Raw genomic sequence first — 26,440 nt, forward strand, 5'->3', positions numbered from 1 at the left:
ACAGTTGACGGTGACTTTGACCTTGCGCTGATCGGGCGGGGCCACGCCGTTGTGGGTGATACACTCGTAATCCTCGGCCTGCTGCCGCTTGATCTCCGTGATGTCCAGGAATTCGCCCTCGCTCACCAGACCATCTAGTGGCCACATGCGGAACACACATGCAAAAACATTTTGCCACTGCTGTCAATATGCTGTCCATGACGAGAATTTTCATCGGCCATCACGGCCCGCCCTCAAAACTCTTCCCCCCCCCATCAGAGAAAGGCAGCGTACAGAACGTGACATTCCTACATCATCTCTTGACAAGGAAATCCCGCTTCTGAATTGTCGCCGTCAATCAGCAAAACACACAAGCGGCCTCCACGCTTCCGCACACACAAATCCACGCTAAACGCCGCCATTATTCACGACAGAGATTATCACGCCGCCTCTAATTGAAGATTAGAAGCGCAGGATTATTAGCGCGGGTGCCGAGTCGGAGGCGACGATTCGGGGGACAGGCGGGAAGGGAAGGCGAGGCTTTTGGCGCTGCTTGATCGGCTCGGTGCGGTGCTGCTCACTGGTCGCATTAGTCACGTCGGCGTGGCGCTTGTCTGTGACATCACTGGCGACAGAAGCGGGAGGAAAGAAGGATTTGGGGCACACGTGCGGAGAAACTGCAATCGGGGAGAATATATAATGAGCTATACAAGAGGATGAAAGACATACAGATACATTATTTATGATTTGGGCAAAGTATCCCACTTCTGACATCTTTTGTCTGATAAGGTGCTCTCGATCCAGATTTGAAGGACTTTTTCTGTTAGCCTCGGTTGCTCTGACTCCTGCTCTGCCCCATGGTGTTCCACAGGGCTCAATTTTGGGGCCCCTGCTGTTCATCTCACTTCTGACACCATTTGTCACGAAATTCATTTTTTTCTTTTTCTTTTTCTTTTTCTTGAGAGCTCAGTATTATTCATTCAGCAGCCTTCCCGAGTCAACATGCCATCATCATCATCGTCACTCTTTTTTGTGCATGTGCTTGTGTTACTGTACACACTACATTGTGAGGACCAAAATGCCAACAGAACCAGCAGAATGAGGACATTTTTGTGAAGTGAGGACATTTTGGCCGGTCCTCACAGCTGAAGACCTCTTTTTGAGGGTTAAGACTTGGTTTTAGAGTTTAGGTTTTAATTGTATTTTTGGTTGGGGTTAGGGAAAGGGTTAAGGTTAGGCAATCAGTTGTGATGGTTAAGGCTAGAAAATGCATTATGTTGATGGATGTCCTCTTAATTATACAAGTGCGTGTGTGTGTGTGTGTGTGTGTGTGTGTGTGTGTGTGTGTGTGTGTGTGTGTGCTCTTTAATTCACCTGAAACCTGAAACCCTTCACCTTAATTGGATACTTCAGAGTTCCACCAGAGTCGTGAAGTTGTCAGGAGACCAGAGGAAGGTTTAAAGGAAAGATGAAGCAAAGCAAAATTCAACACCAACGAGGCATCACCCTCGACCCACAGAGTCACAAATCCAGAATAAAAACAAACAAACAAACAAACAGATACATCTGAATCCCAACAGGATTAGTGAGACATCAAGAGACCAGAGGAAGGACTAAAGGAAGGAAGGAAGGAAGGAAGGATAGATGAAGCAGAGTAAGATCCACAAACGCCAACCTCCACATTTGTCACTGAATTCTAATCTAAAGAAATAAAACCTTGTGTCTATACAACCCACTTCTAACACCATTTGTCATGTGACTGTAAGAAGGCGTATATTAAACCCACATTTGAACCCGAAGGTTGAAAAACAATCCTACGCTACAGACTCCCTGGCGGTTAAACATGCCACTTCTGACATGTGTCACAGATTTCTAAGCACCAGTATAAACCCTTAACCCCGATTTGAACCTGCACCTACTGGGCTTGCAAAAAAAAAAAAAAAGTCTCCCAAGAATAGCGCGTGAGGAGGGAAGTGGAGCCGTTGGAGCTGCAAAGGGGGCGACAAGTAATGATGATGATATCTGACTGCAGCCAGCAGGCAGCCACTGGTACAATGCGGTATAAAAATACAACTCCATCAAGCACTTAGGAGCTTTGGAAGGAGCTTGACTTCTGACCACCTGGAGAGGAGGCGGCGGGGATGAAAGTGAGAGGAGGTTTTCCGGGGTTCAGCACTACAGAGTGTTTTCCGGCACTTTGAGCCACAGAAGATCACTTGAGCTCTCGGCACCTCTTGTCATTCGCGTCCCAGTAACAAAGCAGAAAGAGAGCAAAAAGTACTGTAGTGGATTGTCATTGAAAGTGATGTCGATTTTAGTCGGAAGGCTAAAAAGAAAAAGCTACATTTATGCTTCAGGGTCTAACTGTCTCCATCATAAACCCTAACCCTGAGCCGTAAGCCCTAAAACGAACCCTTTTCCTTAAAGCGGAAGTCAACCTCCCAAAAATTCTTGACAATCACAGCTCACCTGTCTAATGAAGCCGAGCCGCGATTGGTCGTTGCCTGAGCCCTGAGCGACTGTGATGTCATCTTCAGTCGACAGCAAGTGGCAAAATGGCCGCCCCCTGAGACGGATAAAAACGGCTGGATTGTGCTTCATAGCTCATATTCCGCAAATGTAATATTAATCAGAATGTCAGATTGACTTTAACCTTAATCTACACCCAAACCCTTTAACTTGATTTTACCTTAAAAGCGGAACCCTAACCCCAACCCCGAATCCTAAGGCTAATTAGAGAGAATCCAAATCTAGGTCGCATATTCAGAAACCCATCGACTCAGGTCTACAAATGATCACCCCGTCTCAAGAGGGAAAACAAAACCAGGATCCGACTTTGGACCTCCAGGCTCCGGGATGGTTGGGGATTTTTCTATCCGGAGACGATGCCTCAAAATCGGACACAGGAGTCCAAAGAAGACCCTCCCTTGCTGGAGCTCCATGAATCAGAATCTCAGAATCGTAAAATCGTGGAAGTTGAAATTGTAGAACCTCTGGAATCTGTAGAACTGGGGTTTGCAAACATGAGGGGCGCAGTGGAATCCTTATTCAGCATCCATCCCTGAATCCCTAACAAAAACTCTTGCCATAACCTTAACACTCCGCACGAGCTTAACCCAGGGCTGGGCAATTCATTTCCCAAAAGGGACCATGTGAGAAACTGGAACAGTTGTCAAAGACCACGTCAACATGTTAACTTCAATTTTGCTCCATGTGTGTTGTGTGGTGCTAAAACCATTTTGCACCATTTAGAGCCTTTTAGCGTGACATTTTCTGGCGGAGAATATCGCGGCCCACCACAACAGCTCCCTTAACTTTGTCCTTTATTTGTCCTTTCACCTTTTGAACTTTTTGCATCATGCTAAACCATTTGCACTATTACAGCATTTTACTAGCTGTGATTATTTTTTTAATTTTTTTTATTTTTATTTTTATTTTTTTAGCGAAGAATATCTGCTCAGTGAGGATTGGAGTGAAATCAACAGGGTTAGGAGGGTTACTTTTCAAATGTAATCCATTACAGTTACAAGTTACCTGTTAAAAAATAGTTAGTTAGTAACGTAATCCAAGTACCATAATATTAAAGTAATGTAACTGGATTGCTTTTGGAATACTCCAATATTGAGTATGCTCATGAAGACAAAATAAAAATAAATATCACCACAATATATATTCTTTACATTATGCCCTTGCTATTTGCGGGTAATAGGGACCCAGGCAGCTTACAAATAGCAAAAATCCTTGTGTAATTAAAAAGCATGTAGGCTATTGATAGATAGATAGATAGGATGACGATGTGTGACATCAGCTGCAAAATTAACTTTGATCCCGGTCACAAGTTTAGCCGTGTATATGTTGTGTATGAAGTTTAAATAGTGAATTGGTGGCAGGAAGATTTGTTTGGAAGGTGTAACTCACATATATGGTTGTAGGCTAGCGGGCTAGCTAGCAAGAAGCTACAGCGCGTAGCATGCCACTGGACTCAAAACTTTCTCTCCGAGTAAGTTCCAGTGAATACCGGTCGCCATTTCCTCCTCCCGTCTGTGAAGCTTTTCCAAACCGCCCGCGTGTGGAGGACACGACCAGTCAGTTCCTTCGTTCCCACCTCCCCGACATGTAGCAACGGTCCCACTTGCGCGGGCGCTCTCTCTCACTCTGTCCCTCTCTCTCGCTCTCTTTCTCGCTCTCATCGTAGAAATTGTAATCCTCAAAGTAATCCCCATTTTTAATAAATATATCTGTAATCTGATTACATGTTTTTTTCCCTGTAACTGTAATGGACTGCAGTTAAAAAAAAAATTGTAATCTGATTACGTAACGGCGGTTCATGTATTCCGTTACTCCCCAAGCCTGGAAGTCAAGTGAAACGAGAGACCTGTACATGGATCTTAGCTCGCCAACCGACAAAATCATGGCTTTTAGAAAACCGCGGTTGTTTGTTTACATTCAAATGAGGGACATCATTTCAGCTACTCGCAAACATTTAAGATGACAATTTCAGCATGGCCATCTTTTTAATATGAAAGACAAACGGCTTCACTTTGAAAACGGCAAAGTGTAGCTAAAACGTTTCAAGTAGGCCTTTTTGTGGAGGACGTTGATGGACTCGCCTGCTCATCTTCCTCACGAAGACACTTGACTACTTTCTGCTCCAGCGCACGCATTTTTTCAACAAAAAAAAAAAAAAACGCCTTTGATTTTTTGTCCCCGCTCGCGGGGGCCGCCAATCTCCTTCTCGCAAAGCGCTCACCGGCTATCAGCGACGCACATTCGTTCTTGTGCCTGTTTGAAGTGACGGCGTGTCAAGTGATAAGCCAACGAAGAAGAAGAGACCTCCACTATGCAGGTCAGGGACGCCATAGATGGGATCTTTGTGTCTGATGACCACCGCCAACGTCAGACCGGCGTGACTATATTAGCGGTTAGCTTGGCAGCCTGTCAAATAACTTACAATATGTATTTTTTCACGAACAAAAGGCAGATTTTTTTTTAGACTGTAGTCCTCCTTTGTAGCAAATAAAACCTTCCGACATAAGGCTTTTTTTTTTAATGACTTTTATATCACAAGGAAATTGTACGATTACAACTTTATCTTGACAAAAGATATCAATATTGTACTTATTAGAAATGTTCGATACCACTTTTATTCAGACCGATACCAGTACGAGCATTCACTGTTTGAGTACGCACTAATACCAAGTACTGATACTTATAGTGCTTCCATCCATCCACCCGTTATCCGAACGATTTATCCTTACTAGTGTTGTGAAATGGAGTACGTTTGATATGTAAAATTTATGTAAAAAAACTTGTGTTGTGTCAGAAAGTTTGTGGTATATTTATGGTTTAAACTATCAATATTGGCGGTTATGTAAATTTTAGGGGAGTGTCACTGCACTGTATTCTTATACGATTAACCTTTTTTTCCCCCCTTAACTCATTTGCTCCCCAAAAATGTATAAAAACATTTTATTTAAAATATTGCCATGGTCCCAAAAACGTATGTATAATTTTTTTTTAAATGTTAGAGCATATGTTAGGCTTTGATGCAGCCTCTAAACTGAAGAGAATGCTTAAAGCAATAGCTGTTATTACAAAAACGGCCAGCAGGTGGCAGCAGAGTATAAGAGATCAACCAGGGCCATGTTGCAAAAAAAAAGCTATTTTCCGCAGTGTTTTAAGCAGATTTGTGAATAATGGCGAAACTTAGCTATATTCTAATGCTAATTGCTGCAAAACAGAAACGGATAGAAATCTTTTTTTTTTTCCCTGATGAAAGAAGACACTCATCTTTTTTTGGTAGGTTCCATGTTTTCATATAGAACACAATATTCTGTGGGCCTTGCAAAATCAATCAAATCCAGAGCGAAGGGGGTTGCTTCAGTGAAAATGGCTGGGAGTGAATGAGTGAAAGATATTGTAATCAACGAAAAGAAAAGAAAAGAAAAGAAAATATGCGTCTTTTTAATTTGTATGACTTTTAGGGGTACAGACGGTAGTCATTGGATTACGAAGAGCTTTCCAGTCATTTTCCTCCATGGTCCTTGGACCCAAAAAGTTTGTGAACCCCCGACGCACACAGCAGAAGTGACTCCCAACACACCCGCCATGTTGTTTTTCAATGAAGCCACTGAATAATAGCAAGTGATGTCTGCTAGTTTCTTGCCGTCTCCCCGGGCTTGTCCACCCTTCTTTCCCCTTCACTAGCCCCTCAAGTCATAGGCAATTGATGCTTGCTTGCAGACGCGGAATAGCAATGCGCTCGCTATCTCCAGAGAGCTGACGGGTTGCGGGGGTTGGGGGTGTGAGAAGGCGTGGGAGGCGGCGAGGGGGGGGGGGGGGTGGGAGGAAGATTATTGCTGACAGAGGAGAAATGCTGTCGGCCTGCGAGCGAGGACAAATGTTCGCCGCTTGTAATGTATGTGTGCGTGTAAACGTGCGTGCGTGTGCGAGTGTGTGGAAGTGTCGGCATGTGTGCAAGACTGCAAAGATGCTCTCAGTGTAGCAAATGGACAGAATGCATGTGTAAATATAGTTTTTTTCACATTTTGTTCTAGTTCAAAAAACGGAAAAAACAACAACACCTGTTGGTTCTTTGTTAAACAAACATAAAGAAATACATGGAAAAAAAAAATGTATGATTTTTTTTTTTCCGGAGACTTTCCACGCTTAGCTTTTTAGCTAGAGGTAGAAATGAGCTAAATATGACTGTAAACCACGATACATAAAATCTATACTCCGTATTGACAGTGTTGCCTTTAGATACGAGTAACTTGACTCACAAGTTTTGAGCTCAAACTTGATATGAGAATCGTACGGTGGTAGGGAAGACGCATCACTTTACAATTGCTGCGCTTTGTCGCCGCTAATAGTGAAAAGCTGTTTAATGCCACACCGAGTTACTGTCAAACAAAACATAAAACAGAGAATCACGCATGCATTTATAACAACCGCATAGCTTTCTCTTAAAGTCCGCGAGCTTAATGCTAACACTAAGTAGCATCTATGTCGCCGTGCTTTAACCCTTTAAGCAACAAACTGAAAACAAACAAAACCATTTTTATTTTATAGAAACGTGCTATTCGTGTCATTTTCGGATGTGGATACAGAGATCATACTAATCCAATAGTTATTAACTTATAACTAAAAACATCAACATTTAATGAATTGATGGAGTTTAACCGCCTTAAAATAACGTACAAAGCCCATCATGAAATTGTACTAATTAACATGCAAATCAAATTCAGAAAAAAAGGAAAGTTGAGTACAAATGAAGAGGAACAGATATTTTTTCCAAACCTAAATACAGAAAAAAAACTACCAACCCAAGGTGTCCGTTTGTGGAACAATCTGAATTATAAAACGGAATCATCTCAGTCTATTTGTATTTTAAAAAATGTATAAAAGCACAATTATTGGAAAAATATATATAGCACAAGGTCACGCCGTTGAATTATTACATGACTTGTGAAAATTGAACTGCATTAAAAAACGAGCCACCCGAGGGTGCTAGAACTGCTCAAATGGAAATCAACCTGATTTTTCTAACAGATGTGCTGCTTTTAATATCGCGACATGACGCGGCCGATATATTGTGACAATTTTTATATCACGATATCATGATATTGCCGTTATCGTTACATCCCTACTTATTTGTAATTCCTAAAACTTAATGATGTCATTACTGTGTGGTTTTATAAAGTACATTATGGACTGGTATTTGTTACTCATTAAAATAAACATTACATTATTTTTCTTTTTTAAGGAAGGCTTGACGGATTAATGGTATTTCCATTCATTTCAATGGGAAAAGTTGATTTGATTTATGAAATGCAAAATCAATCAAATCCAGAGCGAAGGGGGTTGCTTCAGTGAAAATGCTGGAGTGAATGAGTTAAAGATATCGTAATCAACTAAAAAATATATATATAAAAAAAAGATGTCATTTCTGTGTGGTTCTTTTCTTTTTTAAGGAAGGCTGGAACGGATTAATGGCATTTCCATTCATTTCAATGGGAAAAGATGATTTGATTTATGGGTGTGGTTACGGAACAAATTAATTTGTATCTTAAAGCGCAACTGTACCACAAGATTCTTCATAAAACAAATTGCTTGAGGCAAGTGAAATGTTCTGCCACAAAAAAATGCTTGGTAAGAAGGCATAAAAAAGCACAAGCATATTTTGCTTTGACAGCTTTAATCTTAGATTTGAATTTTGCAGTGAATTTGCAGCATTCCAAAGGAATTAAGTGCTGACATTAGCAGCGGACATCATGGGGAGGAAATCTGTGTGCAAGCAGCAGAGGACAGTAGGTTGCGCATCCTTTGCCCTAAGAGTCTAATTACATGGAGTTCAGTGGTTGTACACACTGACCTATTTACTGCGGCTTGTCCCAGTGATCTAAAGTGCGCCGCTGCTCCTGCTGCATCTCATCCGCTGCTGGTGCCGTATCGAAAGCAGGCTACGCTCGCAAGTTTTTTTTTTGCCTCGGCTCTGGAGGCGAACCGCTAATTATCCCACTTGATAAAATGTTGGACAAGTTAAAGAAAATAATCCTCGGCAGACTGGAAGAGCTTCTCGCGGACGCAACAATGGAGGAATAACTGCATTTGACTTCGAAACAAAATTGAGGCAAATGAAGGACGTTTGCGTTTTGCTGGCTGCCGTTCAGCGTATTTGACATTTCTCATGAGAAGAATTCAAAAGACATCGTTAAAGGCAGTCGTAAAAATAGACTGCGCAACAGTACACTGCTTTATTCTATTGCACTAAATAAGCATCATTACAGCTGAAAGAGGTTGTGTGATGCTAACTCAACGTTAATGGTGACAGACCAAAGACAAATTACATTCAGTCCGGATCAAATCTAATCACAAGCCACTTATCAGCACAACCGCACGATGACCACCACAAATCGTGGAGGTGGGTGTGTGTGGGGTGGGGGGAGGGGAGGGGGGTGTAGTAAAAATAACCTCCCGCGAAGTTCCAAAAGTGGCGGCTAGCGTCATTTGGCAGCACCACACCGCTTGACGTGGGACCCCCGATGAAGACAGATGCCGATGATTACGGGTGGCGCGGCGGGGATAATCACGCGTAATGAGCGGTTATTTGGGACAAAACACCAGGACGCCAGCAAAATACAGCAGAGTGGATTTTAAAGATGGAAGAGGCCAGACAATGCAGCTGGCTTTAAGGATGATGACACGGGATGAAGGGCGGAACGCTGATTGAGGCTTGATGCCGGAATTGCGGTAACAAAAAAAAAAGGGGGTGGGGGGGGGGAAAGGGTACATACATTTCTGGTCCTTCCAGGTGACGGTGGGTTCGGGTCGGCCCACGGCCAGACAGAAGAGGTTGACGTTCTCGCCTTCGTTCACAGACACGTCTGTGGAGATGTTGACGATTCTGGCCGGCACTGAGATAACAGAAATACAGATTTTGGGCAACAATATCGTACAGTACTACGTATATACGTATATATATATATATATATATATATATAGCTTTCAGCTTTTAAAATCAACGTCATTCTGCTCTCAAGCACCAGCCCCTCCCAACCTGAGAAAACAAGCTGTTGACACTTTTTGACGTCATTAGGTGCGGCCACACCCCCGCACCGCCTCTGCGGACTAAACGCACGCCCACTTTCTCTGAGACCTCCATGGGATCATGACAAAAGTAGCCTTTATCAGTAAACATTCTGTCCAAATGTGTTCAAAGCAATCAATGATCCTTCGCATTTGCAATGCCAAAGTGCAATTGGCCGTCTTAAACGACTTGAAAGACTGCAGCTAGCTCGCCGGGGACGCGGCAAGCACACGGGGAGAGGCGGCGTTTTACTTCCGCATTAGAAAACCATCAAAACACCTAATATTTCATTTAAAAATACATCGTCATGGTCTCAAAGGTAAGATTTAATCATTATATGCCTATAGTTAACTGTGGAAGGGCTTGGTGTAATCCCTTTAATGGGCTGGGCATTCATTCGATTAATCGTCATTTTGAATCGAATCGTTGGAAATTTGCTAAATCGTGAAATCAAATTTTGTCTTCTGGATTATTAAAAGTTGTTGTTCTTATGTTCTGTTCAATCCAGATGTTGTTGTGAGTTGTAATTTTCCACAAGTGTCAGAATGCTGGATGGGTGGCTTTCAAGACATCGCTACCAAATACTTAATTGTGGCAATTAAGCACAAACTATGAATGTTAAGGTTATGTTAAAACTGATTTACAATCAGTGTACATTATTGTTGTCTGAATTTTGCACAGGAATTATTTTTAAATAAATTAAACCTTTAAAAAAACGTTTGTTGGTTTTATTGGATTACAATCGTAATTGTCATGAATGACTGAAAAAAAAAATCGAAATTTTATTTATCGCCCAGTTCTAGTACAGAGTTTTTGGAAACATTTTTATGCAATTTTTTGCAGTTTTGCATCGTCCACCAGTTTAGCATCACCAGAGTCCAATTTGGTGATGATCGTGTGAATTCTCTCGGAGGATTTTATTCAGGCAGAAACTAAAATGAGAATCGAAAACCGGTTCCCATGATAATAATTTGATTCCTCCTAGGAATCAAAATGGACATCAATTACGTCACATCAAGAATCGGAATGACTAGATTCTTATCAATTCCCAAAGCCACGATAGTGACGCAATTCGCAGAAAATAGTAACTTAAATAGTGAATCCTCAAATTGCCACCAAAATACAAAAGTACCAATTTTTGTGTGTCCTGCCATGCCACATTTCGCGTCAATAAAACAAACTAGGACCGCATGCTAATATTTTCGAACTCAAGGAAAGTCATTTTTCCTCGTAGAATTGATCAAGAGTGTCAATTTTCTCTTGATCCAGCGGCCGGGCAACAACATACCCGATTAACCGGCACGGAGCGTGCAACACTCTGCCTCATACTTAAATTGATAACGAGACGGCCCTTGAATTTAAATGGGCCATTATCATTGTTTTTAATGAGCTTGGCTCCGCCATGGCTCTCATTTCACTTGCCGGGTAGCCGACAGCATCGGCGGCGAAGCGGCACAATAAACAAACGCTACAATTGCAGCGCTCAGCAATGCAAACATTTAAATATAAATGTATAAATGCGCATGTATGTCGTGTGCGTATGGTGGTCTGTGCCAAGATTTGGACCCTCCAGACGTGATTGTTTGCTTGCTTGGCTGCAGTTGGCAAAAAGCACTTCAGTCAGCATCTCTCTGCCACCTGTCAGCCATAAACACATCCTGTTCTTTTAGGGCGATTATGTTAAAAAAAAAAAAAAAAAGTTGTTAGTATAAGAATCCTGAAAGGAGAACAGATGTACAACCGTTTTTTAGCTAGGTTAGCTTAGCTTCGAGTGAATATCAAATCAGTCAAATGCAAATACATTATTATATATTAGTGATGGGAAAACGAAGCTTCATGAAGCACTTGTGATATTTTTTGACTCCCCTAGATGGTGCTCTTGGTTTAAATATGAAGGCCAGTGCAAAGGAAATTGATTACATTTCCACTGCATCTTTCAACCAAGAGTGCCATCGAGAGGAGTCAAAAAATATCACAAGTGCTTCATGAAGCTTCATTTTCCCATCACTATTATATATTAGTTATATTTGTGAAAATGCTACATCACAGCGTTTCCGTCCCTGCCCTGATCCGACCTCCAAATTCAGAACCAGAACAAGAGCAATCTGTAATAAGCTGACAATATTTGCAGCAGCCATTACTCCAGGGTCATAATTAATCATCAATATGATACACAGCAAGAATGTGAAGCCCGTTGCGGCTCCAGTTACGAAACATCAATCCTTTTGGTCTATAAAGGATATACAGTAGACACTTGGAGGAGCTGGGTTCAAATGTCAGCTCGCTTTTGTTTTCCCACCGCTAATCAGCGATCACTGCGCCTTCTGCCACACTTTTCTCGCATTTTTTGCGAGCAGATGCAGTCGAGCCTGCGCGCGCGCCTGTCAGCTCGCCTGTCAGCTCGCGTCTAATCTGTCTGACTTCCCAAATCAAGACAAACAAGTCGACAGATTCTGCGGCAGGGAAGTGAGAAAGCGCTCTCGGCCGTCCACTTTGCCACCTGCGCTTTTCGGCTTTATATTTATTTACCTTTGCACGTGAGCCGCAGTGAAGCCGTGACCCATTCATACGTATGACTTAGCTCGCGTGCTAAATTGTCGCGAGGGCTTGTTAGTTGTGATTTAACAGGAAAAGGCACATTGAACCACCCATAAAACCTGCTGATTGCTTCCGCGGTGTCAAGCGTCAATCGCAGCCAACAAACGGAACGCGTAATTAAGTCATTTGGCAGATGTGGCAGTTGTGAGCAGAAGGCACGACGAAGGATGACCTTGGTGGTGGGAAATCATATTTTCGTGCTTGATGGGGAAATTGGCGACCTTGTCACTCGGTATTTTTAGATGAAAAGTTATTTTTGGTCAGATTTAAAAAAAAAAAATACTTTGGTCAGTGACCGGTTACTTTGGAGTTCAGGAACTTACTGGAGCTAAAATTGGCTAGCAGGCATACAAAACTAGCAAACTGAATCAGATTACAGGGCCTCATAAAGCACCATTTCTGTTTGACATGCAAATTTCTCACCGCTTTTTGATTTGTGTTTGTGTATTCCCAAAACAGGACTTCAAACCAATAAGGGTTTATTATAAAGTAAGATTCAATTGGGAATAAGTCATGCTAGCAATGTGGCAGCTTGTTTACAGTGCTAAAGCTAGCTTAGCATTGGTGTAGCTGGATATGCGTTCTCTGTGACTATCACGACTACCCGGTACAAATGCCCGAAAAACAGAAAATAGCGACCCATCAAACTGCTGTCGAGATCCATTTACACCTTATGATTAAAAGTCACAACTTTCACAATTAAGCATTGGTCATATGTCTAATATACCCGGTTCGAATTTGGTGGTGATCAGACAGAGGTGGCAAATCGAGGTCCAGAAAGTAAAAACCCTGCCACAGTTATGCTTTAGCCCCAGGTGCTAGCTAGCTAGCTAGCTATCTCCCTAACTATCTCCCCGGGTGCTCGGTTACCTGCTAGGGAGCTAGCAAGCTAGCTAGCAAAAGGGGCTTTCTGGACCTGCGTTTGCCACCTATGTGATCAGGTGATAACAATGAAAAGTTTGCTGAAATACAAATACAAAATGGCTGACTCCCTGTATGTTTCACAACATAGATTACATTTAGATTTTTTCCCCCCCCACAATCCCAATGTCCCAACAAATTCTGACCTTGCACGACGAGGTAGACGTGGGCAATGCGCGGCTTGTTGTTTGCCTGGAAGGTGCACGTGTAGGGCCCCTCGTCGCTCACTTGCACCTTGTCGATGTGGACCGAGAAGTCGCTGTTGTTGCTATTGACCAGCGTGACGCGCTTGTCCAGCGACCACTTGTCGGTGCCCGTGAACAGAATGTTGGAGCGGTTCAGCCAGGCCTTGTGCGTCACCTCCTCGTCGATCCGACACCTGCGGAGATAAATGACGAGAGCATTTTAAATGGACGGACCGCGGGTAGATCTCGGCGGCGCTCTATCTGTAGCCATTTTCACCTTAACACTTTCAGGCATTCTTGTTCGGTGATTGTTGTTGCAGAAAGCAAAGTAGAGCAGAATAAGATGGCTGCCACATATGTAGTCAAATGAATAATTTGCTGATTTCTAGGCGGCACTCTTAACAGTAGCAATTTTATCAAGAAACTTTCAGGCATTATTTTTTATTTTTTTTTATATAAGTTTAGTTTACTGTTGTAAAAGAATGCAATAAAATATATTAGATATTCTTTTTAAAGAAATTACTGTATACCTGAAACAAGATGGATGCCATACGTGTGATCAAATTTATATTTTCTAGGCGACTCTCTACTAGCAACAATTTTAATCTGGAAACTTTGTTATTTGTGTTTACAGCTTGTTTACAGGTTGCAGCTTCTTTGGAATAATACCCAAAACAAGATGGATGTCATACCTGTAGTCAAATCAGTTCTTTAACGTTTTCTAGGCGGCACCCTACTAGTAGCAATTGTAAGCTTGAAACTTTCAGGGATTCTTGTTAACAAAACCTTGTCATAAAATCGACAATAGTGTGTTTTGAATACCTGGACCAAGATTCATGTCATACTGCTCCTGTGGTCACATCAGTAAATAACATTTTTCTAGGCAGCGCTTTACTAGTAGCGGTTTTCCTCTTGAAACTCTCAGAGAATTCTTGTGATTATTGCTGAACAAACTAGAAAGTTTAAGGTTAAAGTAGTTTCCTGTTGGTTTTTAATTATAAATGAATCAAGATGGATGACAAATCAGTATTCGATCTCTCGAGGCAGCACTCTACCAGTAGCAATTTCCGTCTGATTCCAAATCTTTCAGTTCTTGCTTATACGTTCACTGTCTACAGATCTAAAAGGCTGAATTTGAAAAGGAAAATAGATGACTGTTTTGAATAATATCCAAACTGCGCTTTCTCGTCGGCACTCTTCCAGCAGCAGTTTTCAGCGTGCTCCACAACTTTCAAGATTTCTCACATTACTTGTTAGCCTCTCATCTTTCTTGAATGTGACTCTTCTTTTTTTTTTCTTTTTTTTCATCCCTAGATGTTTTTCTATCACCTTGCCTTGTCAGCCATGCCAGCTTCCTCGTGTGTGTAGTTTCTCGCCTGCCCTCGCCTGCCTTCTTCCCACCTGTGTCCTCCCTCTGTTTGTTCGGTCTTGTCAAGCCGTTCTCTCTCTCTTGCGTCTGTACTTCTTGTTAAATAAACACAAGAATTCACTATGCTTCCTGTCGGCCTTGAGCTCTTCTTCTCTTTGCGTCGGCGTCCGCATGCTCCAACCGACAATAACGACGCTGACGCACATTGACTGCATCCCCCTCGAGTGTTTTCACAACACCCGACATGAAAAATCTCCCCAAAAGTGTTCTGCTTGATTTAAAAAAAAAAAAGAAAAGAAAAAAGATGGTCCGTGAATAGCACATGATTCACGTTATATCTGAGCTTTGTGCCGCCTCTGCTCGTCTATTCACAAGTGTCCTTTTCTATCCATCTCATGCAACACTGATGAGTAACATTCCATGCGTTGAAATGATTCAGCCACTACGCCAACTCGAAAGCGTTACAACTAATCATGGCCAGTTATGCAGTGGCACTTGACTTTATAGTTAAATCGTTCAAATCATCAAAATATATAATAAAATATAAAATAAAAATCATGCCACAGTTTGGCTTTAGCCTTTGGTGCTAGTTAGCTAGCTAGCACCCTAGCTAGCTCCCATGGTGCTCGGTTACCTGCTAGGAAGCTAGCTAACTAGCAAGCACCCATGTGCACATTTACCCGCTAGGGAGCTAGCTAGCTAACTATCTAGCACCCATGGTGCTCGTTTACCTTCTATCTATCTGTGTATCTATCTATCTATCTATCTATCTATCTATCTATCTATCTATCTATCTATCTATCTATCTATCTATCTATCTATCTATCTATCTATCTATCTATCTATCTATCTATCTATCTATCTATCTATCTATCTATCTATCTATCTATCTATCTATCTATCTATCTATCTATCTAGTTAGCATTAGGGGCTAAAGCCAAACTGTGGCAGCGTTTTTACTTTCTGGACCTGGATTTGCCACCTCTGCCCAAAAAACACCAACAAATATTTCTGTAACGTGTTAGGATTAGACTTTATAAAAAGTGATAACAAAATTATATAGAAACTAGCTAAAGAATATATGCCTGAGAGAATTGTGGAATTTCTTAAAAAAAAAAATCAAATACGCAATAATAATTACACTGATTCTAGTTCCTGAATCTGACTATTTGCATTGAGTGTTAGCATTAGATTTGCTCACTAGCTACCAAACTGCTGCTTGTCTTGAAATTCAGGGTCGCAACAGCAAGTGCTTGTGACTCACATTTCCAAAGTAAAAGTAAAAATAAATCAGCCGAGTGCTCATGTTAAAACAATGCCCAAATAAGTCACTTTTAGTCTTGTTACATAAATACTGTTTAATGATATAGATATGTGAAGTTCAAAGTACCGTTGGCCGCTGTTTGGTTTGCATATCTGAACCAACGTGACCGATACACTTGACTGCTTTCTAGTCACGCTCTAACTGTCACTCGAAACTGTGGTCAAGTAAGGACTTAACATCTTTTAAAAAATAGTCAAGTAAAGCCCATTTTAATTTGAAGAAAGTTAACACAAAAATCTGTATACTTCACATTTCTATTCGGTGCTCTACCAGTGGCAATTTTCTCCTGATATTACAATTCCGGTCAAGTAAGTCCGCTACATCTTTCGAAATTAGTGACGTTTGTTAACTAGTAGCAATTGCCCTTCAAACTGGCTCAAAAAGATGACTTTGTCAGGGTTTGCCGTTTCATGATTATTTTTAACTCCCCCTGTTATGTTGGTTTCTTTGGGATTCTGAAAATGTCCACGTGTGACCCAAATAGAAAGTAAAACACATCCAGCTCTTCATGTTGAAATGGACTAGCATAAAAGAACTGCAAAAAACGCCCCCCCCCCCCCCCCCCCAAAGGGGAAAAAATCACATAAGTTGGACTTTCTTCAACATAAATAGTCTCTAAGCTGACGTTTGTCTCGCAGATGCGCAGACAAGGTTCGGTGCGAGTAATTCCGCCATAAAAATGACAAAATCTGTGTACAAATGGCGTATTAATCTAATTTTAAACTTAATCACGTCTGCTGCCGCTGCTTCTTCTGCTGCTGCAGCACTTGGAGCCCAGAGGAAATGAGAAGCGTAACAACATCAAATGTGGCTTCGTCTTAATGGCCCGCATCAAACTGCATCGACTGGAGAAAAAGAAAAAAAAAAAAAGTACTGGAGCCACTTGGGCAAAAAAAAGAAAAAGTGATTTACATTCAAGTGGAAGTTTATTTATAAAGCGCTTTTGTGTTTTGTTTGTCAGCCGCGGGCTGTCCAGCGAGTACGCGCACACGTTTGATTACAAAATAGGCCGTTTTATTGCCGCTCGTGAAGTCATAAAGGCTTGATGAGAAATGTTACACTAGGAGTGATTTTCGCCCCAAAAATGTTTTCCCAACCGTCTGCCCTCTAATGGCATGCGAAAATGAATTTTAATTTTTTTTTCTTCCAAACGACAAATAAGAAAAACATTCTGACCCAAATAGTGAGAGATGTTCACCAACTTCCGTCAACCTTCACTTGAACTTGACTGTGGAACATCACGACGGAAACAAAATCCAATAAATTTTGCAGACATACTTAAAAAAAAAAAGAAAAGAAAAAAGAAGACCTGGTTTGAATCGTTAAACATGTCTCCAGAGAGGCGGCTCTGCAGTGTTTACATCCAACAAACTGCTGGGTTGTAAACAGAAAAAAAACAGGTGACATCGATTGTAAAAAAAAAAAAAAAAAAAAAAAAGGAAAAAAGAAAAGGTCCTCAAGGTGTGCAGGATTGAAGGAAGTTCAATAGATTGAGAGCAGCTTCAGGCTACCAGGATCGGGGATGTTAAAGATCTGTGTTCAAGCAAATATCGATTCTAGGGGGCTTTTAAATAATACTTACTGTCGTTTTCTCGTCAGCACTCTACCTGTAGCAATCTCTAGCAAATGCTAATACTTTCAAGGATTCTTGTCACATGATTACTGTTTAAAGATCCAAAAGGTTAAGATCCCTTAATTTGCTGCTTAATTCCACTAACACAATATAATTCAGAATGGTGGACAGATCAGTTCTCTCTATCTTTCTAGGGGGCGCTCTACAAGCAGCAACTTACAACTGATTCCAGTCATCTTTGTGGCAAGAATATACTTTAACGAGCTAAATAGTTGCTGTTTAAGATGGTTGACAAATCAGTTCCCCACATCTTTCTAGGCGACACTCTACATCAGGGGTGCTCAAGTTGGGTCCTCGAGAGCCCCTATGCAGCCTGTTTTCCCACGTTTCCCTCCTGCAGCACAGCTGAATCTAATAGATCAGCGAATCGGCAAGCTTTGCAGAAGCCTGATAACGATCCCGATCATGAATCAGGTGTGCTAGCGGAGAGAAACGTGGAAAACAGGCTGGGCAGGGGCTCTCGATGGACCCAACTCGAGCACCCCTGCTCTACATGAAGCAATTTTCAGTTGACAGCGGGTCCTCGTTTGTTTTGAATAATATGCTGTCAAATCAGTAATCGCCATCTTTCTAGGCAGCGCTCTACCCGCAGCAATCTTCAATTCCTACGATTAATGCTTACAGTCCCTATCTTTTGTCCGCCGAAGATGTCAAATCAGTACAATACTTTCAATTATTTTTATTATTTTTGAATTCCTCAGACAGAAATTTCGAATAGCATCCCCAAAAAAAACATTTTCAGCTGATCCTATCAAAACTTTTATGGATTCTTGTAATCAGATTATCCGAGCAAGAATCTTTTGAGTTTTTTTTGTGTGTGTGCTTTTATTTTATTATTATTATTTTTTTAAATAAAATAATTCACTCACTGCCAGACAGCGTTTACTTTGGAGAGATAAACTGCTATCTGGTTTGTTGTGAGATAAACAGAGCTGAGAATATAGCACAATGTGAGCTGAGCGCGATCTGACAGGTGTGTGTGCGTGCGCATGTGTAAAGACAAACAGGTTTTTTCAAATGTAATTAGCGGGCGCAGGTGCAAAGGATCAAAACTCACCTCAAAGTGACGCTCTCGCCTTCGAGAACTGTAATGTTGTCCGGCAGGTTCCCAAATTCCGCTCCGTGCACACTGGAGTCTGCCAAGAACAGACGACAGGAGAGGCCGGTGAGGATTAAACGACAACAACAGATGGGCAGGCAGATGTTTGCGTGAAAAAGGGTGACGATATCGAAGCAATTGGAAAACATTGCACTACACATGCCAGGCCAGTAGATGGCAATGGAAGGAAATACGACACAAATGTGACCTGACTGTTTGTTGTACCAAAAAATATGGAATTTCAACATACTGAGATACAAGTTTAATGTCATTTATCTCTTCCAACAAAGGAGCCCCTTAAGTGTCACGTGGGATTTTTTTTAATTTTTCTCATTAACGGCAAACTTTCTCATTAGTGGCCACCAGGGGGCAGTATAACATACTGTAGATTAGATGATTAAACACAAAGAAGACGTTCCAGCTAAGCTGCGGTATAATTGGTCGTTTTTCGCCACTGATCTGAATATATGACTGGACTTATGAATCTTGCTCCTCCATAGAAACGTTTCTCGATCCTATGCATTTACAGTATCAAAATTGGAGAAGATTTGAGACCGTACTCAGTAGAAACAGCATGATTTATCATGTTTTAAATTTGTTAATAAGAGGACTTCAGACATTTTACAAGTTGCCCTAAATACATGTATAAATGATATGCTTAATGTTTACAGGAGGAAACTAACTGTAATTCAACAAAATATGCCTTGCCAAATCTAATATTAGGGTGTGTGGAACTGAGTGCTAAAAGAAAGCAGCACATACCGTCCACGTGTTAATTATTATTTTTTTCTATTTAAAAAATAGTGACCACCCCAGCGCCCGGCCCTAAACTAACTGCCTACGAGCTGTATATGTCTAATCTGTACGTATACCGTATAGTTTATACAGTAGTCTGGGAGGAGCAAGATGGCCGCCCTGTCGCTTCAACGGCTTGCACGGGCGCGTATAAGCTATCGGCTATCCAGTCATACATTCAGATCAGTGTTGTTCGCAGAGTAGAAAGAATATAAACCTGAGTATTGTTTATGTTCTATCTGGATTTGTTAAGCACTGTTTCCATTCATATAAGTTGTTTAAAGGTTTAAACCTGCCATGATGTTCATGCTAGTTTCGTTAGCCTGTCTATATGCCCTTTCGCAGCGTTTTAGCATGACGCTAGCAGACTTTCATAATAGAAAGTTATGCGGTTTTGGTTGAATACACAATGGGTAATAATTTTTGTCTAGTGTTTGTTTACAGTAAGCGCCGAGTGGGAGTGGCAATAAACAGGTGTGAACCAAAACTGTCCCCTTAAAACCAAGTTTGTCAAGTCAACCAAATCCCCCAAAACAACTGTCAAGTCAGCACTTCTCTGCTTCCATTCTGCTTTTTTAAATTTGATTCATGCACGACGTCAAAGTAATGAATGCGCTAAACAAAACAAAACAAAAAGTCACAATGTCGCCGCCGACCCTTCCTGTGCCCACCGGAATAATCATTTTTGCCCCCCCCCCCCCAACCTCCGCATGCATTCTGCCAGGATGTTCGTTGAACAGCACTGATAATGAGCCCAAGGAAAAGGATTCACGCGGAGGTGCCGGACCGTGAAATGAAAGGACAGTAACAGAAGGGACGCACACACACACACACATACATATATACACACACAGACACACAATTGGACAAGCACTGACACATCCAGAGCCATTTGTTAAAGAGGAAATGTGATTTGTGCCGGACACTGGGGTGAAGCAAAAAAAAGTGAATTTTTCCCCCAACTTGGCAGGAGTGCAAATAAAGATAACCAAAGACCTACTTTGTAAATGCCTGTCGGCCACTCCAGGCTTTTTCTCGACACCCGATACCACCCACCAGCCACCTAGCTAGCGCTGACCTCAATATACCAGCAGGTCTGAGCCTTAAGCGTTCAGAAATTCATCTTCATAAAAGAAGGAGAAAGCTGGCGAGTTCCATAGCTGCCGAGCACCTGCGCTCCATTGTGGAGCCACACATTTTTTTTTTTTTTTTCGTCTCGGAGCGGTCGCCCCGCTAAGCGGACGCGAAGTGAAGTCAAGTGCCGACGCGTTTATCATTTCATCAAGATAAATGATGCTGTGCGCGGAGGTGATGTGAAGGATTCACAAGCGCCATTGAGGGACGCCCACAAGTCTGCAAGGCCGCCATCTCGTTCGAAAATGTTTATTCAAATGCAAACATTGAATGCTAATCGTGTTAGCTTGTTTCCACGATAGCAAGTGGAAATGAATAATACAATGTCTCGATGGTTAGCATTTTCACTATTGTAAAGAAAAACACTTTGAGATATGCTTTAATTATGTTAGCATTTTAGGCTCAAAAAATGCTATCATGGAAACGCGTTAGCAGTGGTAAGCTTTATCGTTCTTAGAAACTCCTTTTTTGCTTTGAGGAAAAAGTACGCGATTTAAACTCGAAAAACACTCGTGAAAACATGGTAACACTATATAAATAATAATAATAATCATCATCTCTTCACCCTGAGCCACGGCCGCCACAATTATATAATATCTATATCACCTTTAAAATAGTGCACTTTGAGATTTTTTCCAATGTTTTAAATTTGAAACGTCATAGAAATACAGTAACACTATTTCGGACCTTTTTCGTTCCTAGTCCGCCAGGGAATACTTAACTTGTGTATCCACTTTTTTCTGTTACTAATTTAATGCAAAAAAAGAGGAAATAGAAACACTAGATACAATAAATAGAATAGACTTTCCATTGTTAGCATTGTAGGCTAAAAAATGCTTGTTGTGAAATTACCTTTCATACCTCTATTTAATGTTAGCTTTTTAAGCAACCCCCCCCCCCCCCCCCCCCCCAAACAAAACCAATAACAAACAGCCAGAGTACTTAAGCTTTAAAAATATTCTACTTTGAGATACCATTGGAAAAAATAACTGTAGAAATGTAAAGTTTAAAGGCAAAAACATACTTGACATTGCCAACAACAAGACTGGCATGCTTTACAATTTTTTTTAAATACATTTTTGTGAAAGTATTCCAAAGCAAACTTTTACTAGCTTGCTGTTGTGAACTTAAAAAAAAAAAAACACAGCAGCAATGCATACTTGGCAAGGTTCAAAAAGTGTGACAAACTTTGCTTTATTTATGATCTGTATTTTTTATAATTTTTTTGTGTCACAGTTACGCCGCATCGCCACCCACCGGCCTCAGAGAGTCGTTGGTCCTTTTCATGTGTTCTCCCCGCTACACTCCTCGCTTTATTTGGGTTAATTCTATTCGCTTCCAGAGCTGGGGGCTTGGATACGCCTGTGACACGCTTTCATAGATAGCCTACATACCAAGACGGGAAGGAGAGGGGCTTTCACCGTCGACACGTGCACACGCGCACTCCCATTGAATGTGACACATGCACACCGAGGTTACATAGTGGCGAGGTGCTATTCCCCATTCCCCTACTCAATTGCTATTTTCACAGCTCGATTGGCACCCAGCATGCCAAAACCTGCACGGCGCTCCCACAGCACAACACCCCCGGTGTCAATACACACACACAGACACACACAGACACAACGTGTTGCATGCAAGCAGCAGGGATGGGTTTCCTTCACAACACTTTTTTTTTTTTTTTACTATTTTGTAGCGTTTTAAGACTCCGCCATAGGATGAAGTGAAAAGTGAACGTAAAGTGAAGTGTTGCCATTATAAAGCATACAAACTTTTGAGTTGGTACATCAACACGTGTACTGTAGACAGATGATATTAAACTGCTCACGGGCATATTTTCTTGATTTTTTGTGAAAAACGACTAAAAGTAGTGATCGGCTGGATCGGATCGGCAGATATTTTACATTTATGCAAAATTGGTGATTGGCTGTATTGTCATAATTTGCCGGTTGCTCGATGACGTCATTGATCAAATCGCCGAAATAAAACATTACAGAAATGTAAACAATCTCATTCACTCCAGCGACTGCCATTGTTAATAATCCGAGGTTTCACAGCATATATAGTCAGATGTTTTTTTTTAATTCCTTGCCAATAATTTTAAATATATATATATATATATATATATATATATATATTTGTGGGGTGTTTAGCAGCATTTTTGGAACCCCAATACATTTCAATGGGCGTCAATTATATGTGAATTTTGGCTATTTGTGGGTCGGACGGTCCCAAGACTGTACACTAAATAAAGAAGTTGTTTACATAAAAATATTGGTCCACTCTGATCAAATTTTTTTAAATTTATTTTATTTTTTTATTAAATTTGGCTCCAAAAATTTGATCGCATAAATCCTAAATACTGCAGCTTACTTAATCACTTACAGTAGTTGTAAAAGTCTTCTTTGTTTGTCTCTTCATGACTGTATTATACTCCCCCTGGTGGCCAAGTTGTCCACACCAGGAGGTGTTGCAATGAATTAATCACGATACACAAGCTATGATTCTTTACGTTCTATTTATGTTATCGCTGTATGTTTTATAAGTAAATATTATAGAGTGCTTTTTGAAACACTTTCTGTAAAATATCCTACTAGAAGGAACCGTATGATGATACAATGTGGTTTGGCAACAATTTCAGTGGGCTTTGATGTTTTTTTTGTTTTTGTTTTTTTTGTTGGGGGGGGGGGGGGTGCTGCGATATGGAGCCAGAACGCCTCCATTAAGTTTTGGCATTGAAAATCCATTTTGGCCTTGTTAAACAAGTTCCTGTCATATTCAAATTTCTTTCTTTTTTGCTTTTAAACTTCCCACTTGATGTCAGTTGTTTTTTTTTTGGCCCATCTTCCAAATGATTTGGAATAGGTGGGTTGACACGCAGAAACAAGTCTTAAGTTGAATGTCCAAAAATGGCAAACGAAGGAAGTTGATAATGGAAAAAAACAAAACACTGAATGTAGAAAACAGGAAGTTGACAGAGCAAAATTAGCAGCATTCATAAAAAGTAATATATGTTGTTTTTTTGTTTTGTTTTTTTAATGTCTGATTTTTACTAGACTCTTGTCAGTACCAATACTAGTTTGTGTCATTTCATTCTTAGGGCATTAAATCACAACTGGACTGCTCTCGAAGTCGTTTCGCCTCTCATCTGAACAGGCTTCATCAGCCAGGCTTGGGTTCCGACTGCACCAGCCTGAGTTGGCTAAAAAAGGTACACGTTACTTTGGATATACATGCACTTAATGGCCTATATTTAAAAAAAAAAAAAAAAAAAACGGCCTGCTCTCGTTGCTGCTATCACTTGTCCTTGCTATGACCTTATGTCTCGGTGCACCAAGTGCACCAGACTTTCATCCACTCGCCTTGTGACACTCGAACCATCCGCCCAACCCACATATGTCTGCCTGTTAGGTCATTCTTTACGGGAATAACATTTAAAGGACATTGAAGGATTACACATGCATTTATACTCCACGTTGGAGGATAAGCATTTTTTTTTGTGAGAGTGCAGGTTTATGCGCAGACATTCGCGTAATAGCCTTCAACGGGGGTGTGAGTGTGTGTGTGTGTGTGTGTCGCACCGGCTCGGAAGCCGGGCGTCTATTATGTGATTTGTATTCTCTTGACTTTTACATGCGCTGTGTTTGTAATTGCACTCGCTGCCGGCAGACACTTGTGAGCGGCGCTCTATTGAGCTGTACGACTTTAGCCCTGGCGCGTCTTCCTTTGTGCTGCTCATCTATTTTGCATTGCCCTTGACAATCACACTCACTCACGCGCACAAAGAAAAGAAGGGGATGACTTCCTCTGAATGCACGATCGTCTTTCGGATGAGAAACAGAGGAGGCTGTAATAATAAATTAGAAAAAACATGACAATAATGCATTTTAATGCGGGCTGAAATGGCTTTTATAGGCGTGTCTGGAAAATTAAAGTCACAGCAAATGAGGACGTGGCAGGAGGATGACGGGACGAATGCAACAGCAACAATGGCTTGCGCTGGCGCCGAAGCGGCACTCAGATCGGGAGATCAGAAAGAATGACAGGCAGAGTCTCCGTGATGGCGATACGGGCGTGAACGGGCTACACGCATTGCAAACGTATGACGTGCGCAAGTTATTGCCGTTATTTCAAAGCGTTACGGTTTCCGGCAAACAGTAGGAGAATTCGAGAGAGTCGATACAATAGTGAATTTGGCTCCCACCATCCGAAAGCACTCTCAAATGCACGCCGCCATGCCGACTTTGCTCCAGGTGTCGTCGTTCCATTTAGACGATGGAACCACATTTGTGACAAAGCCCGTTTACACTTGGCCAGTAACGCTGATCCTTTTCGGAGTGGAGTCGAATACAGATGGGATTTGATTCATGTCAAGGAACTTCAGCCTTTGATTTAAATCTGAGTTTGATCAAACAAAGTCTTTTTCACCGTAAAAGAATGTGCGTTACATGATCAGATTTCTTTCCATTGTGGATCTGAATCAGGATTGGATTTGGTTCACTTCAAAGGTCACTACAAGCAACTTCTGTCTTCTTTGACCTTAAGAATGAATGACACTATTGCTGATCCTGTTCCATTGTGGATTTGAATATGGACCGGGTGTCCATGTAAACGTGGTCCTAAATCCCAACCAAGAAACCTCTTTCTTCTTCAATGTCAAGAACAAATGACACAGAATCACCAATCATTTCCTAAATGGATTTGGATCTGGATTTGATCAAACTTAGTCTTGTTCATCCCCAAGAATGAGTAACATAAATAACACAGAATCACCAGAATTCTTTCCATAGTGGATTTGAATCTGGATTAAATTCGGTCTGTGCTAATGTGGTCCTAAATCTAGTATAGGCAACCTCTATCTGCAATTTTGAAAAATAAATGACACAATCACCAATTCTTACCATGGTGAACTTGAGTCTGGATTAGATTGGAACTCGAATTAATGACATATATATAACCGTATCACTAACAGAATCCTTTTTTATAGTGGACTTTAATCTAGATTGGATTTGGTCCAATTCACTATGTGGTCATGAATCAGGTACAAGCAACTTCAGTCTTCTTGAACTTCAGCAAAGAAAGACACTAATGAAACAGTTTCCTTTCCATAGTGGATTTCAATCTGGATGGGAATTGGTCCACTTCAACCTTGGTCCTTAGTCTGTTTCAAACTTGAGAATGAATGACAGTAGCCAATCCTTACAATAGTGGATTTGAATCCATAATGGGTAAAAAAAACAAAAAACAAACGTTATTGAACAAATCAGTCCTTTCCATTGGGAACTGAATCTGGATTTGGATCCATAACAGAATGTGGTCCAAAACCTGCCACAGGATGGACATTTTACAATCCGATTTCAAATCCGAACAACAACAAAAACCACATCAAATCTGCGCTGCAGTGCGAAGGCGGGCGCGAGTGGCTGCGGCGCAGAGAGCAGAGCGACATGCGCCCGCATAATTAAGAGCGGCATGCTGCAGCCAATTAAATATTTACACAGGCACCCCGATGATACAAGGAGGCGGCACGAGGATTATCAGATGCCAGGAGCCGCGGGCACCAGGCGAGGTGTTGGAGAGGTGCGGGATTAAACATTAACCAGCACCGATATCAATTCTCTTCCCTCATGTGATCCCATTAACTCTGGCCAGACGCCATCGCGTCCACTCGCTAATCCACGCCGTATATCTCCGAGTAAGAGATGCGGTGGTGCGCTTTGAGCGAGGAAGAACCTTGAAGATAGCAAAGGTGTTCCCTTATAGTAGCTTTGCTAATTTTGTGAACTCCATCCATCCATCCATCCATTTTCTGTA

At 41.4% G+C, this 26,440-nt stretch overlaps 1 protein-coding gene and 1 long non-coding RNA gene across 3 annotated transcripts in view; one reads left to right on the forward strand and one right to left on the reverse strand.

Moving 5' to 3' along the window:
* LOC147172778 (uncharacterized) overlaps positions 1–26,440 on the forward strand; it is an 80,227-nt gene that overhangs the window by 18,919 nt on the left and 34,868 nt on the right. For both annotated transcript variants that reach the window (XR_015095389.1, XR_015095390.1), the window contains exon 3: positions 23,727–23,837. This is a non-coding gene — a long non-coding RNA (uncharacterized LOC147172778). The remainder of the gene's footprint in view (positions 1–23,726; positions 23,838–26,440) is intronic.
* Positions 1–26,440, reverse strand: part of iglon5 (IgLON family member 5) — a 139,008-nt gene that overhangs the window by 6,795 nt on the left and 105,773 nt on the right. The window contains exons 2-5 of the mRNA XM_086078794.1: positions 18,656–18,734; positions 13,234–13,466; positions 9,276–9,395; positions 3–134 (exon numbers count right to left, since the gene is read on the reverse strand). Of these exons, the coding sequence (XP_085934920.1) occupies positions 3–134; positions 9,276–9,395; positions 13,234–13,466; positions 18,656–18,734 (564 nt within the window). The remainder of the gene's footprint in view (positions 1–2; positions 135–9,275; positions 9,396–13,233; positions 13,467–18,655; positions 18,735–26,440) is intronic.

This window comes from Leptonotus elevatus, chromosome 6 (assembly GCF_054856555.1).
Source record: "Leptonotus elevatus isolate MCC_2025b chromosome 6, RoL_Lele_1.0, whole genome shotgun sequence".
In the NCBI taxonomy this organism is placed as follows: Eukaryota; Metazoa; Chordata; class Actinopteri; order Syngnathiformes; family Syngnathidae; genus Leptonotus; species Leptonotus elevatus.